This window comes from Castor canadensis, chromosome 14, assembly GCF_047511655.1.
Source record: "Castor canadensis chromosome 14, mCasCan1.hap1v2, whole genome shotgun sequence".
In the NCBI taxonomy this organism is placed as follows: domain Eukaryota; kingdom Metazoa; phylum Chordata; class Mammalia; order Rodentia; family Castoridae; genus Castor; species Castor canadensis.
In genome coordinates, this window is record NC_133399.1 from 9062333 (window position 1) to 9078404 (window position 16072).

At 51.1% G+C, this 16072-nt stretch overlaps 1 protein-coding gene across 1 annotated transcript in view; it reads left to right on the forward strand.

Annotated features, from left to right (window-relative positions):
• The window catches only part of Nwd1 (NACHT and WD repeat domain containing 1), a 44676-nt gene extending 30448 nt beyond the window's left edge, over positions 1-14228 (forward strand). The window contains exons 14-20 of the mRNA XM_074053753.1: positions 827-1099; positions 3451-3541; positions 7159-7313; positions 8531-8807; positions 9814-10364; positions 11027-11132; positions 12770-14228. Of these exons, the coding sequence (XP_073909854.1) occupies positions 827-1099; positions 3451-3541; positions 7159-7313; positions 8531-8807; positions 9814-10364; positions 11027-11132; positions 12770-13071 (1755 nt within the window). The 3' untranslated portion in view covers positions 13072-14228. The remainder of the gene's footprint in view (positions 1-826; positions 1100-3450; positions 3542-7158; positions 7314-8530; positions 8808-9813; positions 10365-11026; positions 11133-12769) is intronic.
• Positions 14229-16072: the final 1844 nt, after the last annotated feature.

Sequence of the window (16072 nt, forward strand, 5' to 3'; positions counted from 1 at the left end):
ATGCCAAGATGGGGGGACGTGGGGTAAGCCGGGGTGCCCACCGCCTGACAGGTGCTGGAAAGTTCTAAACTTCACAGGTGGATTACACGGTTTTCATTACATTTCTTCTGACTGTAAGATTTAAGACCTTTCTAATACCGAGACTTTAGGGTTATAAATTTCCCTGTAAGTATGATTTTTCCTACATCCCACACTTTAAAAAACAAACAAACATTTTCTTAGATGAGATCTCACTATGTGGCCTGGCTGTCCTCGAATTCATGATCTTCTTGCCAAGTAACTGGGATTACAGGTGTGTGCTACCATGCCTGGCTGTACAGCTTTTAATGTATGTTTTCATTCACATTTATCCCAAGATAATTTCAGATTGCACTTTTGATTTCTTCTTTGATCCGTGGGCCATGTGGAAGTGTGTGATTTGTCTCTAAATATTTGACATTTTCCCAAATAGTGCTCTGTTTTTTTGTTTTGTTTTGTTTTGGTGGCACTGGGGTTTGAACTCAGGGCCTCCCACTTGCTAGGCAGGCGCTCTAGCACTCGGGCCACTCTGCCAGCCCTTTGGAACAGTTTTGGATCTCTGGAAAAGTTACGCAGTGAGCGTTCTCATCCACCCTTCATCCAGCCTCCCTTACTGCCAACCTCATATAACATGGGTGTGTTTGTCACAACTGAATGTTAACAAACTGTATTTTTAAAAAAGTGATCTGGCTGGGGGCAGTGGTGCATGCCTGTAGTCCCGGCTGCTCGTGAGGAGGAGGTAGGATATAATCACTGGGAGCTCTAAGCCACCCAGTGAGACGCGTTTTCATCTTCCTCACTCGCTCAGGTCAACGCCTGGGATTTGGACACTGCAGAGCCGGCTCTCCGTGTCCTGGGAGATGCCTCTGACCCCTGGGTGTGTGTGGCCGTGTTGGAGCTCGAGTCCAGGCTGCTGACGGTGTCCAAGGCTGGTGTGGTCACCCTGTGGAACTCGGCCACCGGAACACTCCAGGGCAAGCGACACGTGTCCGGCATCAAAGAAGAGACCCCCACGTGCGCCATCTCGGTCCAGAAACAAGGAAGAATGGTTACTGGGTTTAGCTCCGGCTCCATCTCCTTGGTAAGTGACTCATTGTGACGGTGCCACCAACATTCACGCATCTCAAAGCGCACAGCGTCCTAGAAGCGGGGAGGAATGGACTTGTTTTATAACTAGTACCAAATGACAGTAGCTTCTGGATTCCGTGTTTGTGAGTGGCTGGGTTGGAGTCCACTGGGGGACTGGGGTCCCCACTGGGGGACTGGCAGCTGGAGATTTCCACCCACCACACTAACACGTGGGCCAAGCTTGCTGGGTGCGGTGGGAAGGGAGAAAAAAAACTATGTGCAAAGTTGCAGGTGTTTGCAATCAGAAGCCATTGGGAGGCAGGCACTGGTGGCTCACGCCTGTAATCCCAGCTACTTGGGAGGCTGAGGTTGAGGGGATCAAGGTTTGAGGCCAGCCTAGGCAAATAGTTCTCCAGATCCCATCTCCAAAATAACCAGAGCAAAATGGACTGGAGGTGTGGCTGAAGGGGTAGAGAGCCTGCTTTCCAAGTGTGAAGCCCTGAGTTCAAATCCTAGTTCCTCCAAGAAGAAGAAGAGGAAGAGGAAGAGGGAAAAAAGGAGGAGGAGGAGGAGGAGGAAGAAGAAGAAGAAGAAAGAAGAAGAAATTGAGGTGGCAGCAGGACGTTGGATAAGTGGCAGTGGAGAGACTTGGGCACACTGCTAGAGGCTAGATGGGCTGCAGACACACACGGGTCCGTCTCAGTCCACTTTGCAGTGCTATAACAAAGTACCCGAGGCTGCAAACTTTATAAAGAATAGGTGTTTGTTTTGGCTCCCAGTTCTGGAGGCAGACAAGTTCAAGAGCAGGCACAGGGGCTGGGTTGTGCTTGATGGTGGAGCAGTCACCTAGCGTGGGTGAGGCCACGGGCTCCATTCCCAGCCTGGCAAAGACAGAAAGGAACAAAGAAACAAGAAAGAGCACCGCCCAGCACGTACTCTGGGCTCTGCTGAATCGCAGACGGGGGAAACGCAACAAGACAAGACGTGAGCGTGTGCAAAAAGATCCGTTGCTCCCTCAGCAACGGATCCAGCGCTGCAGGACCTGACCAGTCCTGACGGCTAACCCAGCCTTTCAAGTACGACATTAATCCATTCCTGGGCAGGGAGCCCCCTCCCCCACCTAATCACCTCCCTTGAGGCCCCGCCTCTTAAAGGTACCACCACCTTTTAATACCATTGCACTGGGGACCAAGCCTGGAGAACAAACCACATCTAAACCACGGGAACCCCTAATCCTACCCTTGAGCAGCTCAACCGAGGTCCTCAGCAGCTCACGGTGGCAGCAAAAGGAAGAAAATCTGGTTCCTTTTATGTCTTATTGTGTCTTGCTAAGGAGGCAAAACTGAAGAAGGGGGGAAGATGGGGCCCTGAGTTCAAATCCCAGTACTGTCAAAAAACAAAAGGGGTTAGAAAAACAAGCTCCATCCCAGAATCCCTTCTGAGGGTTGCTGTAACACAGCACCACAGACTGTGCACGTTATAAAGTAAAGAGGTTTATTTGGCTCACACTTGTGCAGATCCAAGGTCTAGGGCCCAGGTCTTGTGGGGAAAGTCCCCACATGCTTCAGGGTACCACATGGGTGTGTGTGTGGGCAGGGGGTCTCTCTCCCTGTTCTTATTTTTTTTTCCTCTTTTGGAAGCACTGAGATTTGAACTTGAGGCCTTCCACTTGCTGGGCAGGTGCTGTAGCTTGAGTCAGGCTCCCGTTTTTCAGATAGGGTCTCCTGTTTATTCTGGGAAGACCTGGACTGCAATCCTGTTCACATTTCCCATGTAGTGGGATCACAGCTGTGTGCTATGATGCCCAGCTATTGATTGAGATAGGGTGTCACTAACTTCTCGCCAGGCTGGCTTTGAACCTCAGTCCTCCTGGTCTCTGCTTCCTGAGTAGTTGAGATTACAGGCGTGAGTCACTGGTGCTCCAATGTATTTTGTTTTTGAGGTAGGGTGTCAACATGTTTTCCCGGGCTGACTTCAAACTCTTGATCCTCTGGCCTCTGTCGCTGGAGTAGCTGGGATTACAGGCATGCACCACCACGCCTGGCCTCTACTCTCTTAGTACCTCACAATGAAAGTAAGTTCCAACACAGGAACTTGGAGGACACACTCAGTCCCTATCCAAACCCTCACAGAGGGCATGTCCCCATGACTAAGGACGTCCCTCCAGGACCCACCTCTTAACAGGTCCCCATCGCCTCCCGACATCCCAACACCACCTCCTCCCTCGCCCCTGCCTCCCATTTGACAGGGGACACAGAGGCGCTCAGGGTGACAGCATTTCCGAGCTGGTGGGTGGCAGGCCCGGGTCAGAGCTGAGCTCCTCATCCCGTGAATGTGCTTGATGGCCATGTTGTCTCTGCACAGATTTCCTCTGAAGGAGACAGACTGCTGGAGAAGCTTCCAGAAGCCGTGGGGTTCCTGGCGGTCTCTGAGGATGAGTCCCTTCTTGCTGCAGGTAGCACCGGCTCTCGTTGTTTTGGGGACAGAGTCTACATTGGGTGGCAGAGCCTGGGGGTGCCGCTCAGTGGTGAGCACCCGCCTAGCATGAGCAAGGCCCTGGGTTCAAACCCCGGCACCCAAGAATGGGGGGGTTGGCGGGGTGGCTCAGGTGCTAAGAGCACCTGCCTAGCAACGTGAGGCCCTGAGTTCAAGCCCCAGTCCCACCTCCTCCCAAAATGTGGTATTTTACACTTTTGAAACACTTTGATTTAGAGCAGCAGGTGAACAGCCCCGGGGCCTGGTGACATCAGACAGCTCAGGTCTAGTTGATCCACCCATCCTAGACTGGCTGATTGTGATTGTATCCCCTCTATCCTGTTTCCAAAAGGACTGTCAGCCAGGCACCAGTGGTCACGCCTGTAATCCTAGCCACTCAGGAGGCAGAGATCAGGAGGATCGCGGTTCTAAGCCAGGCAATTAATTCCTCAAGACCCTATCTCGAAAATGCCTCACATATAAAAGGGCTGAGTGCCCTGAGTGCAAGCCCCAGTACCTCAAAAAAAAAAAAAAGAGAAAAGAAAGAAAGGGCTGGTGGAGTGGCTCAAGGCAAAGGCCCTGAGTTCAAATCCCAGTACTGCAAACAAAACAGAAGGACTGTCAGTGGCTTAAGCGTAAAATATGTCAGAGGGAAAAGGAATGAAGTGAGAGGCACGAAATAAAATAAGACTGAGGCTAGGCGTGGAGGATCCGAGCGACCTGGAGTTTCAGGCACGGTTCTCTCCAGCAGCCTGAGAGAGGAGGGAGCCTGGCAGTGTGGGGACCCCCACCTCTTGCTGGAAGCACCGACCCCATCCTGACTCAGCTAGGATCAGGCTCATGAATAGAACTGGAGCTCGGGGACCCCAGGGCCACCTTCTGTTCTGTGAGTCTCCAGCGCCCAGAAAATCACGAGCTGTCACACTCATAGCCACAGCTGATGGCAACAAAGGACGTAGATGAAAACCAGCAAAGGGTGCGGGCAGAGGGGTGAGCCTCCCCTCCCCCGCCCTGCCCCGCCGACAGCTCGCAGTTCTCCCATGGGACAAGTCACACGTGGCGGCATGGTGCCAGCCAGGGACATTCCCTCGAGCCTCGGTGTGGGTGAGTTTGGTCACATGGGCACGACTGACCTTAGACTCAGTCCTCCCAAGGTCATGGTGACAGAACAGCTCCCAAAGTTCCCACAGGAAGGTATTTTTGTTACAACCTAGGGTGACACGAAGTCCCTGGTACACAAAGACCACTTCTTTCTTTAGGTGGGACTGGGGTTTGAACTCAGGACTTTGCACTTGCAAAACAGACACCCTACCACTTGAGCCAGGCCTCCAGTCCTCTTTGCTCTGGCTATTTTGGAGATGGGGGTCTCGAGAATTTTTTGTCTGGACTGGCCTCAAACCTCGATCCTCCCTATCTCAGCCTCCCAAGTAGCTGGGATTACAGGCTGAGCCACCGGCGCCCGGCTAAAGACCCCTGTTATGAGGCAGGGCATCTAGAGTCTGCACAACTGAGGCCCGCTGGGCCAAGCACAGATGCAAATCCCCTGCCAGGGGAAGAATTTTGATGAGTTCTTCAGACACCTTCCCGAACGCCCAATAAAAACAAATCCCATAAAAACAAATCGGGCGACAAGACTCAACCCCCAGCTTCCCACGGACGTGACCTGGCCCGGGGCTGTCAGGAGGCTGACCTCAGGGGACTTATGTCCCCTTCACAGACCTTCAGTGTGAGAGTCTTTTGTGACAATAATGGCGGCTACTTAGCTCTTTGCAACTTGTCAGGACCGGTCCTTCGCGATTTATAGATATGAACTCCTCTACTCTCCAGGTAGCACCTTCATTAGTCCCATTTTCAGATAGGAATCTTAAGCACAGAGAAGCTAGGTAATTTCCCTGAGGTCACCCAGCTCTGAGCAGAGGAGCCGGGATTTGAACCCATGATCTTGTTTTGACTCTGTGTTCTCAAATACCATACTGCCTTGCCTCAGAATATCTGTGCGCTTGCCAACGATATTTTGTTTCTGGACATCTGGAAGAGTTCATTGATGGCTTGTCTACCTTGCTCCCAAGTGGAGTCCATGCTGACAGTGTCCACAGCCAGCCCTGAGCTGCTGGTGCCAAGGGGAACTGTCACATTTGGAACTTGACTGAGCCAGTACCTTTGGGTACAGCTGCCAAGTAAAATACAGGAGCCTCTGAGAAATCTAAATTTCAGGTAAGTAAGCCACAAATCAAGGTTTGAGGATGAGTGTATCTGTGTAATTCTTTGGGATACACTTATACTAATAAGAAATGAGTGGTTGCCAGGCACTGTAGCTCACACCTGTAATCCCAGCTACTTGGGAGGCAGAGATGGGGAGGAGCGTGGTTTGAGGCCAGCCTGGGCAAATACTTTGTGAGACCCTATCTAGAAAAACCCATCACAAAAATAGGGCTGGTGGAGTGGCTCAAGCAGTAGAGAACCTGCCTAGCAACTGTGAGGTTCTGAGTTCAAACCCCAGTACTGCCAATATATATGTCTATAAGATTTCACTGGGAGCCAGGCACTGGTGGCTCTTGTCTGTAATCTAGCTACTCAGGAGGATCGTGGTTCGAAGCCAGCCCAGGCAAATAGTTCACAAGACCCTATCTTGTGAACTGGTCACAGAAAAGGGCTGGTGGAGTGGCTCAAGGTGTACCCCAGTACCAAAAAAAAAAAAATTCACTGGGTAGCTTGGGTTTTTTGTTTGCTTGTTAAATCTGGTCATCTTTCCTCTTTTCTTTCACTCCATCCAGCCACACTGTCCACCCTGTTGTCCCCCCACGTGTGCCCAGGCCTTTCTACCTTCTGGTTAGCACAGGCAATTCCCACCTTTCCACTGGCTGCCACCTCCTCATGCTCCAAACCGAGCTCAGTTGTCCTGGGGCTGCCCTGACAGACCCCCCCACAAACCGGCTGGCTTCAAATGTCAGGACTTGATGCTGTCACCGTTGTAGAGACTAGAGTCCCTGTGCAGCGTGTCTGGCAGGGTCCTTCCTGGCCTCGCTCAGCGCGGCCAGCACTCGTTGGCTTGTGGCCCCATCTGCCCAGCCTCCGCCTCGGTCTGCAGGTCCCCTTCTCCACGGTGTGGCGTTGGCATCTTTTTCCTCTGTCTCAGTTGCTCTTGTCGTATGTTTAACCATTTTGTTTTCCTCTGTCTTTCTTGTCCTTCTTCCTCCTTCCTTTCTCCCTTCCTCCTTCTTCCCCTCATTTTCCTCTCCTTCTTCCTCTCCTTTCTCTCTCCCTCTCCCTTCCTCCCTCCGTCCCTCTGTCCCTCTGTCCCTCCCTTCACTCTCACAGAAGGCCTGCTCCTTGTCAGACTCTGGGAGGCCATATTGGCCAAACCTGCCCTCCAGAAACTCACTGTTGTGACAATAAAATCCTTACACATTTCCCCAAGGGGCCTGATGACTGGCATTGTGTCCCTCATCGTGTGAAGGTGGGACCACATCTTCCTTCTTCATCCCCACTGTCCTTCCTCTAGCACATAGTGGGGGTGACAAAAAGCCTTTGTTGACCGAATAAATTGCTCTCCAGCTGTGCCAGGCTGGCAGCGTAACGCTGTCGCTGTGTTTTTAGGCTTTGGGACATCCGTGCGGGTGTACCTGGCTGACTCACAGGGCTTTCACCGATTCATGGCCACCGACCTGGCACATGAGGACGTGGTAGAGACGGCTGTGTTCGGTCCTGAAAACAACCTGATTCTCACTGGGTCCCGGGATGCACTCATTCAGGTATGGTTCGATCCAGGACCCCTCTGCCCCATCTCCACCTCTGGAACAGAAAACGTGATTCTTTACGGATCTCTTGTGTGCACAGCACAGCAAACCACAGAATGAAAACCAAGCTGTTCACAGGAAGGGGGGGCGGGAGGTCTCCTGGGCCCCAGCAGATGTGGCAGGAATGACTGACGTGCTCGGCCAAGGAGGCAGAGGTTCCACTGGACCTGAAATGTGCAAGACGGTGGCCTTCAGGGTGGATCAGGGCTGGGGGAGGGTGGGGAGGAGGGTTGTCCACACATTCAAAGTCGTCAAAGCCAGGTCTCCAATGCCACCAAGTAAAGACTTCTTTGATCCAAGCACGGTCAAAAATATAAGAAATTTTTTAAAATTCAGAGAAATTGCAAAAGCAAGAATTTTAAATTCCACGCACGCATCCTGCAGCCCAGTGGATGGGGAGAAGCTGGGGTCCTGCAGCGTCATCAGTTGTGTTAAAAGCGCTGGGTGAGGGGTTGGGGATTTAGCTCAGTGGAAGAGCGCTTGCCTGGCAAGTGTAAGGCCCTGAGTTCGGTCCCCAGCACCGAGAAAAAAAAAAAAAGGAAAAAATAGAAAAAAAAAAAGCAAAAAAAAAAAAAAAAAGCGCTGGGTGACCTGCTGAGTGCTCCCCTGAGCTTCCTCCTGTGACACTCCGCCCTCCCCAAAAGCGAATGGTGCCCCCAAAGTAGGGCATCAACCAAGCTGCTCAGTGCATGCAGGGGAATTTAAGCTTTTTGTTTTTGAAATTTCTTCTGGGATTTGAACTCAGGGCCTCAAATTTGCTAGGCTGGCGCTCTACCACCTGAGCCACCCTTCCTGCCTTTTTTTGCATTGGATATTTTGGAGATGGGGTCTCTCAAACTATTTGCCCAGGCTGGCCTCAAACCTTGATCCTCCTCATTTCTGCCTCCTGAGTAGCTAGGATTATAGGCATGAGCCACTGGTACCTGGTTCTTCTTCTTTTTTTAATTATTAAATTTTAAATAATTTATTATTATTATTTTGGCCGTGCTTGGTCAGAACCACAAGTAATAAACCCTGTTACACATATGAGCGGAGAGTCACTGTTTTGCATTTTTTTCAAACCCATTTAACGCTGAGCTCTTAGAAGACGCCTTGATTCTCACGGCTGTGGTGCTAATATGTGTCACCTAGCTTCTGGACAATTCCACTGTCCTCCTGCTTTCTGTTCCCAGGTGTGGAGTCTCTCGGAACAGGGGACCCTCCTGGATGTCCTCGAAGGTGTCGGGGCCCCCATGAGTCTGCTGGTCCGGGGAGGGACTCTGGTGGCCTCTGCGTCCCAGCAGTCTTCAACCTTCAAAGTCTGGGATGTCACCTACGCTCAGAGGCCTCGGACCTCTGCTCCCTTCTTGGACCGCACCGGCCTCACTGCTGTGTCCCACAACGGAAGTTACATCTACTTCCCCAAGATTGGTGACAAAAACAAAGTCACCATTTGGGACTTGGCAGAAGGTTTGTAAGTGATCGGTACAGACATTTGTGCGGGTAAGAACTGAAGTCCCCGTCTTAGCTCGGGCTCTGGTAACAGATCACTGTACACGGGGTGGCTGAGGCTACCAGCAGGCCTTGTCACAGTCCTGGACGCCGGAGGCCCAAGGTTAAGGCGCAAGGCCTCTGGGATCCATAAGGGTGGACTCCTGGTTTGCAGATGGCTGACTTCTTCTAAAGCTCCATGGCAGACCAGGGAACAAGAGTGAGCAAGTTTTCCTGTCTCTCCTCCCTCCTCCTCCTCCTCCTTCCTCTCTGTCTTCCTTCTTGTTCTCTTTCCTCCTTCCCCTCCCTCCTCCTCCTTCTACCAACACTGGGGATTGAACTCAGGGACTCAGGCTTAGTGTCTCTTCCTACAAGGCCACTAATCCCATTCCGGAGGACCCCACCCTCAGCCCCCTAACTGCAAAGGCTCACCTCTAATATCACACTGGGGTTAGAATTTCAACATGGGCCAGGTGTAGTGCTACACACGTGAGGTTCGAGGCCAACCTGGGCAACTTAGCAAGAGCCTGTCTCAAAATAAAATTTAGAGAGGGCTGGAGATGTGGCTCAGAGGTAGAGCGCTGGTCTGGCATGCTTGAGGCCCTGGGGGTCCATGCACAGCGTGGGGTGGGGGATGTAGTCAGGGAAATGTCCACATCCAAATTGAAGATATGAGTAATGAAAGCATTTAAAAATCCTTGATCTCAGCTAGGCACCGTGGCTCACTCCTGTAATCCCAGCTACTCAGGAAGCAGAGATCAGGAGGACCATGGTTTGAAGCCAGCCTAGGAAAATAGTTCGGGAGATCCTGTCTCAAAAAAAAAAACAAAAAAAACCCCATCACAGTAAAGGGCTGGTGGAGTGGCTCAAGGTGTAGGCCCTGAGTTCAAGCCCAAGTATTGCCAAAAAAAAAAAAACCCTTAAAAGTAGTCAAACCAGGAAGCCAGCACCTCTGTGACCTCTTCCTTGTCTTGTCCCCATGCAGGTGAGGAACAAGACTGTCTGGACACTTCCAATGAGGTCAGGTGTCTGGAGGTGGCTGAGCAAACAAAGCTCCTCTTTGCTGGCCTGGTTTCGGGGACCGTCCTCGTGTTCCCCTTGGAGTCCAGGCAAGATGTCATATGCATCCCCCCTCCTGAGGCTCGGAAAGCCATCAACTGTATGTCCCTGAGCAAGAGCGAGGACCATCTGGCCATAGCCTATGACAACATCGTCCTGGTGCTGGACGTCAGCCCTGGTGACCCCTGTCCGGTCATCAATGGGCCAATTTATACCTTTTATACCCAGCTGCCTGAGACCATAGCCAGCGTGGCCGTGCTGGCCGACTACCGTGTGGTCTACGGCATGACCAACGGGGACCTCTTTCTTTATGAATGTGTGAATTCCAAAGTGTTCCCTTTGGAGGCCCACAGGAGCAAGGTCACATGTGTGGAGGTCAGCCACAAGGAGCAGCTGGCAGTCAGCGGGTCAGAGGATGCCCTGCTGTGCCTGTGGGACCTGCAGGTGTGCAAGTGGAAATTCCAGATGACCTACACGGTGCGTGGCCCCACACCGCATTGCTGCTAAGCCCTGGCTTTCCAAGACAGATAAATAGCCGTCAATTACTAAGTGCATGTGCCATTGACCAGGATGGGGACCCCAGGGTAAGGGGAGGAAGGTACTTGCCTAGTGAGCAAAGTTTAAGGGGGTTTCAGACAACTCAGCAATCAGCCAGGTGTGGTGGTGCACACCTGTAATCCCAGCACTCAGGAGGGTGAGGCAGGGGGACCTCAACCTGGGTTACACAGTGAGACCTCAAGTCAAAAAAGAAAAGGAGAAATAGTGGGGCACCAATGGCTCATGCCTATAACTCTAGCTGCTTGGGAGGCTGAGTTAGGGAGGCTCGCAGTTCAAGGCCAGCTCAGGCAACTAGTTCTTGAGACCCCCATCTCCAGAGCAAAATGGACTGGAGGCGTGGCTCAAGTGGTAGAGAAACTGCTTTGCAAATGCAAAGCCCTGAGTTCAAACCCCAGTCCCACCAAAGAAAAAAAATTGAATCCTATAATTTTCATGCAAGATGTCTCTAAGTCTCCCAAACCCCACATCTTCAGGCTTTCCTTTCACCCAGTCCCTGTGGGGTGCTCCCAGGCCTGGAAACATGGGGTTCATCTCCTGGGAGTCTTTCAGACGGTGATCAAGGTCATCGGTGTGTTTTTCAGAGCTCTTACTGCCAAGGAGCTCAATGTGCCTGCTTTTCCCAGTGTGACAAGTTCGTGTACGTGGGCTTGAAGGACCGCTCGGTGACTGTCTGGAGTGCACTGGACGGTGAGTCCTTTGGCTTTGGGTCTGGAGAGAAAGGAGCCTCTCTGCTCCAGGGTCATGGCGACCGTGCTGTGGCTGTAGCTGGGTCCCTCTGCTCAGGGAGGTGTCTATTGTCCAAGGGGCTGGGCCCCTGCGCTGGCACCCTAGAACCCCTCTTCAGTGCCTGGAGCCCCTTTTAGGACCAACACAGGACCCCTGTTTAGAGCTTTGCCGACAGTGGACTGTTTCCTGGGGTGTGTGCACCCCCATACTTGGGATGTGACCGTGCAGCGGTGTGGCTGGGGTTTGGATATCTGAGCTGGGGCCAAGGGTTCACACGTATATGTATGAGGCCTCCTTGAGATGGACAATGGAGCTGGGGGTGGGAAGAGATGGGGGACAAGCCACAACATTGGGGGGACTGTGAGAGGCTGGCTGTCACCTGCTGCTGCATTGCAACCCTGAGAGTTCTCAATTTGAACCTGGCCCGAAGGCATTTTGTTCAATGTAGAATTAGAATTACACGTTTTCTAACCTGCCAGTTTAGACATCAGATTGCACCGTTTATCGTGACTTGTATGACGTGACATGGGCACGTAGATGTATCTGTTCTCTTGTCCCAGGCTCTGTAAATTTACAGGCCACCGGTTTTTAAGACCAACCACTTTGAAAAATCCCATGTGTCTGGGATTAGCACAGACAAGGTCGTATTACTAAGAGTTCACATCCTGAGTGACTTCATTCTCTCACCATCACCCTTGCCCCATTTCACAAAGCATAAACTGAGGCTCTGAGAGGTGGGTGACTTGTCCACGATCACACGCAGTGACTTTCGCCAGTGGTTGACTGCAGGTTGAAGCTGGTCTGCCTGGCTCCAGAGTTTGCTGCTGTTGCTTGCTGACTCCTGTAGAGAAAGCTCTGTCACAAGGGTTCTCTGAACCCTTGTGACATTGGCACCAGTGCAAGTGTCCTCACAATCTTTGTTTTGACAGATGAAGAAACTGAGGTTCAGAGAGGTTCTGGGTCACAATGAAGTGGCTGAATAACCTTCAGGTAGAGTCTAACATGTTGAAATGTGATATGCTGCAGTCTAACAGTTTGTAGAGAAAAAATCACAGATGGTTCGGAGGCTAAAGTCTAAAGATTGCAGCCTTGTCAGGTGCCGGTAATCCTAGCTACTCAGGAGGCAGAGATCAGGAGGATCACAATTTGATGCCAGCCCGGGCAAACAGTTTGCCAGACTCTATCTCAAAAAAACCCATCACAAAAAAAGGGCTAGTGGAGTGGCTCAAGGTTGTAGGCCCTGAGTTCAAACCCCAGTACCACAAAATAAAAAAATCAATAAAAGATTGTGGCCTTAAAAGCTCATCCTGACTAGGCTCACAACATCTCTTCCTACTTGTCTTCTAACAATCATAGCAAGTTCACTCTGGGCCAAAGGCCTGTTGCAAACACCTGATCTGCATAATGTCTTTAAATCTCCTAAAATTCCATCTGGCAGGTAGGTTTTGTGATCCCACTTTTACAGAGATTAGGTGACAAGTCCTAGCTAGGAAGGACTGCGGCAGGAACTTGACCTCCATGCAGTGAACTCTAGAACACGCAGACCTGGGGCTCTGCAGCCCAGTTTTCCCATTTCCACCCTGCTGTCATCCCCACAGGCACTCTGCTGACCGTCCAGTTTGTCCACGCACTGATCAACAGAATCATCCCGACCTCCAATGGCTTCCTAGCTCCTACCAGACATGGCTATGTCCTTCGAGAGCGTTTCCAGTGCCCTTCAGCAAGAGTGTCCCAGCAGGAGCCGCTCAAGAGCTTCAAGAAGGCGGTGTGGATGGTCAAGTCCAGGCAGAGAGAGGACCTGGCCATGGCTGCAGGGGCGCCCCAGGCCTCAGGATCACAGATGGCCCAGGGCCTCGCATCAAAACCCAACAAACGCTCCCAAGTCTGCCTGATAGTGTAACCCCCTTCCTACCAGATGGGGACATGGAGCTCCAGTGACTTGGCCCCACTTTGTCTGGTTGCAACAAACAGGATTGATTTGCTGGCGTGCATCGGGACTCCAGGCCTCAGATTGCAGAACCCCTCCCATTTTTCTGTTCTTCCTTTTTGGTTGCATTCTCAGATCTGCCGCCCTCAGCTTAGCAACGCGCTGGCCAATAGGCTGCCGTCTTCTCCGAGTTCAGAGCCGAACCCTGCCTCCATTGGTCCCAGTTGGCTCAATACTCATTCCCGCACCAATCACTGTCTCTGGGACAATGCAGTGCTCTGATTGGCTAGCTTGATCCAACGCCCACCAATAGGCGGGCGCTAAGGTTGGAGATGACGTCGCTCAGCCAGGAGGACTTGAGAATGGAAGAGGATCTTCCTGGCAGGGAAGTTGGGGTGCTCATGGCAGATAAAGGGGGGGCTGGAAGAATGTGAGGCAGACCAACGTCCTGATGCGGCCCACCGAGCTTGTCAGTGTACAGAGCCATAGCTGGGGAAGGGTGGGATTTCTGCACTGATTTTACACATGGGGAAACTGACCTGAGCCTGGCAGAGGTGGCTGTGATTTGTCACAAGCCTAAGGGACAAGAGAGCGCTGAGAAGTCAGACCCAGCTGGGTGCCAGTGGCTCATGCCTGTAATCCTAGCCACTCAGGAGGCAGAGATCAGGAGGATCACAAGTTCAATGCCAGCCCAGGCAAATAGTTTTCGAGACCCTATCCTGAAAAAGCCCATCACAAATAAAGGGCTGGTGGAGTGGCTCAAGAGGTAAAAGTGTCTGCCTCGCAAGGGTAAAGCCCTGAGTTCAAATCCCAGAACCACGAAAAGGGTGTGAGACCCAGGAGTCTTAGGTTCCAATCCTTTTGGAACCTGTGCCTGAGTGTGCAGCAGAGAGCGACAGAGATGGCAGGAACGCGGAGGGCCCATGTCCTTCCTGTCTTGGGTGGTCGTGACTTCTCGGATTCTCCCCCAAAATCACCACGGTGAAAGCAGCCTCCAGTTGTCAGATCTGCCTTTCTCAATATGCAGTCACAAATCCAGACTTTGATGCAAATGGTCACTTTTTTTTCGGGGCGGGGCGGGTAGAGGGCAGGACTGGGGTTTGAACTAGGGGCTTCCCACTTCTAAAGCAGACACGCTACTGCTTGAACCACACCTGCAGTCCATTTTGGAGATGTGATCTTGAGAACTATTTGCTTGAGCTGGCCTCAAACCGAGATCCTCCTGATCTCAGCCTCCCCAGTAGATGGGATTATAGATGTGAGCCACTGCAGCCGGCAAATATTCTCATTTTCTAAAAGTTGACGATTGGGTCAGCTGTAGATTGATAGCACTTTTGGCCTGTGCCTCTGGTCCTTCAAACTGACATTAAGCTAATACACGTTACAGTTCTCAGCCCTATTTCTGGCTCCCAGACAGCAGGGAAAGGGCCCCCGACGACGTCTCTCTGCTTTGCTTCTCAGCCATCTGAGCAAATCCCACAGTCACACTCCGTTCTGTTTAGAAGGATCTTTCTGTTGTGTCCAGAGCATTTTGAAAGGCCTGCTCACTTCGGGAACTTTCTGAGAGAGGTGCTGCCCTTCTCTCTCTATGGATTTTAGACAGAGGTGCAGAAAAATCAGTCCTTAGAAAATGAGGGTTTTTTTTTTTTTTTTGGTTCTGTGGATGGAATCCAGGGTCTTGCATGGCGCTGTACCCCTGAGCTCCATCTCCAGCCCAGAAGATGTGACTTTTAAGCTCACTATCTAGAATTTATTCATTTCCCAAACTAGCATTCCAAGCATCTATCTATCTATCTATATGAGGTGAGAGGGGACTGGGATTTGAATTCAGGGTTTCCCACTTGCAAAGCAGGCCCTCTACCACTTGAGCCACTCCTCCAGTCCATTTTGCTCTGGATATTTGGGAGATGGGGTCTTGCAAACTGTTTGCCTGGGCTGACCTCAAACCACAATCCTCCCCATCTAAGTCTCTCAAGTAGCTGGGATTACAGGTGTGAGCCACTGCGCCCGGCTTCCATTGCAAAATATTTGAAACTGTAACTTCAAAGTGTGTGCTCTGGTGCATTAGGCAGCAGCTTTTTTAGACTCTTAAAAGTATATTTTAGTTTTGATTAACATGCCTTAATTGTACGTGTTACGGGGGTTTGATGTAATATTTTAGCATACAGATCAAATCCATCCTCCCTTTAACTCAACCTCTCTGTCCTTCCCAACCTCTAGTAATCACTGTTCTATATTCAAGCCAACATTTTTTTTTTTTTTGGCAGCACTGGGGTTTGAACTGAGGGCCTCACACTTGCTAGCCAGGTGCTGTTAACACCCTAGTCACTTCAGCAGCCCTTTTTTGTGTTGGGTTTTTCAAGATAGGGTCCTGTGAACTACTTGCCTGGGCTTGCTTCGAACCTTGATCCTCCTGGTCTCTGCCTCCTGAGGAGCTAGGATTACAGACGTGAGCTACCGGCACCCGGCTTCAAGTCAATTTAAAGAATGTCTGCATATGAGAGAGAGAGAGAGCATGTAGTACTTGTCTTTCTGTGTGTGGCTTAACAGTGTTGTCTCGTTCCATCCTTTTTCCTGCAAATGACAAGGTTTCATTCTTCATGACCGAGTAATATTCCATTGTGTATACATGCCACATTTTCTTACTCCATTCATCCACTGATGGGCATCTAGCCTGATTCCATATCTCAGAGCAGCAGATTTTGGGTGCTGTGGATTGCTGATTTAGGATTAGCCCACCATCTCCATTTAACTTCAGAACCCACTTAGCTTGTGGAGGGAGCTCTTTTTGTTGTCACTTGTCTGTGGATCTCAGTTTCACCCAATGCAGAAATAAGATGGATGTTGTAACAGAAAAGTTTTCATCTACAGCTTCTGGTTTAAAATTTCTGTGTCCTCCAGGTGCAGGTGGCTCATTCCTATAGTCCTTGCTACTCAAGAGGCAGAAATCAGGAGGATTGAAGTTTGAGGCCAG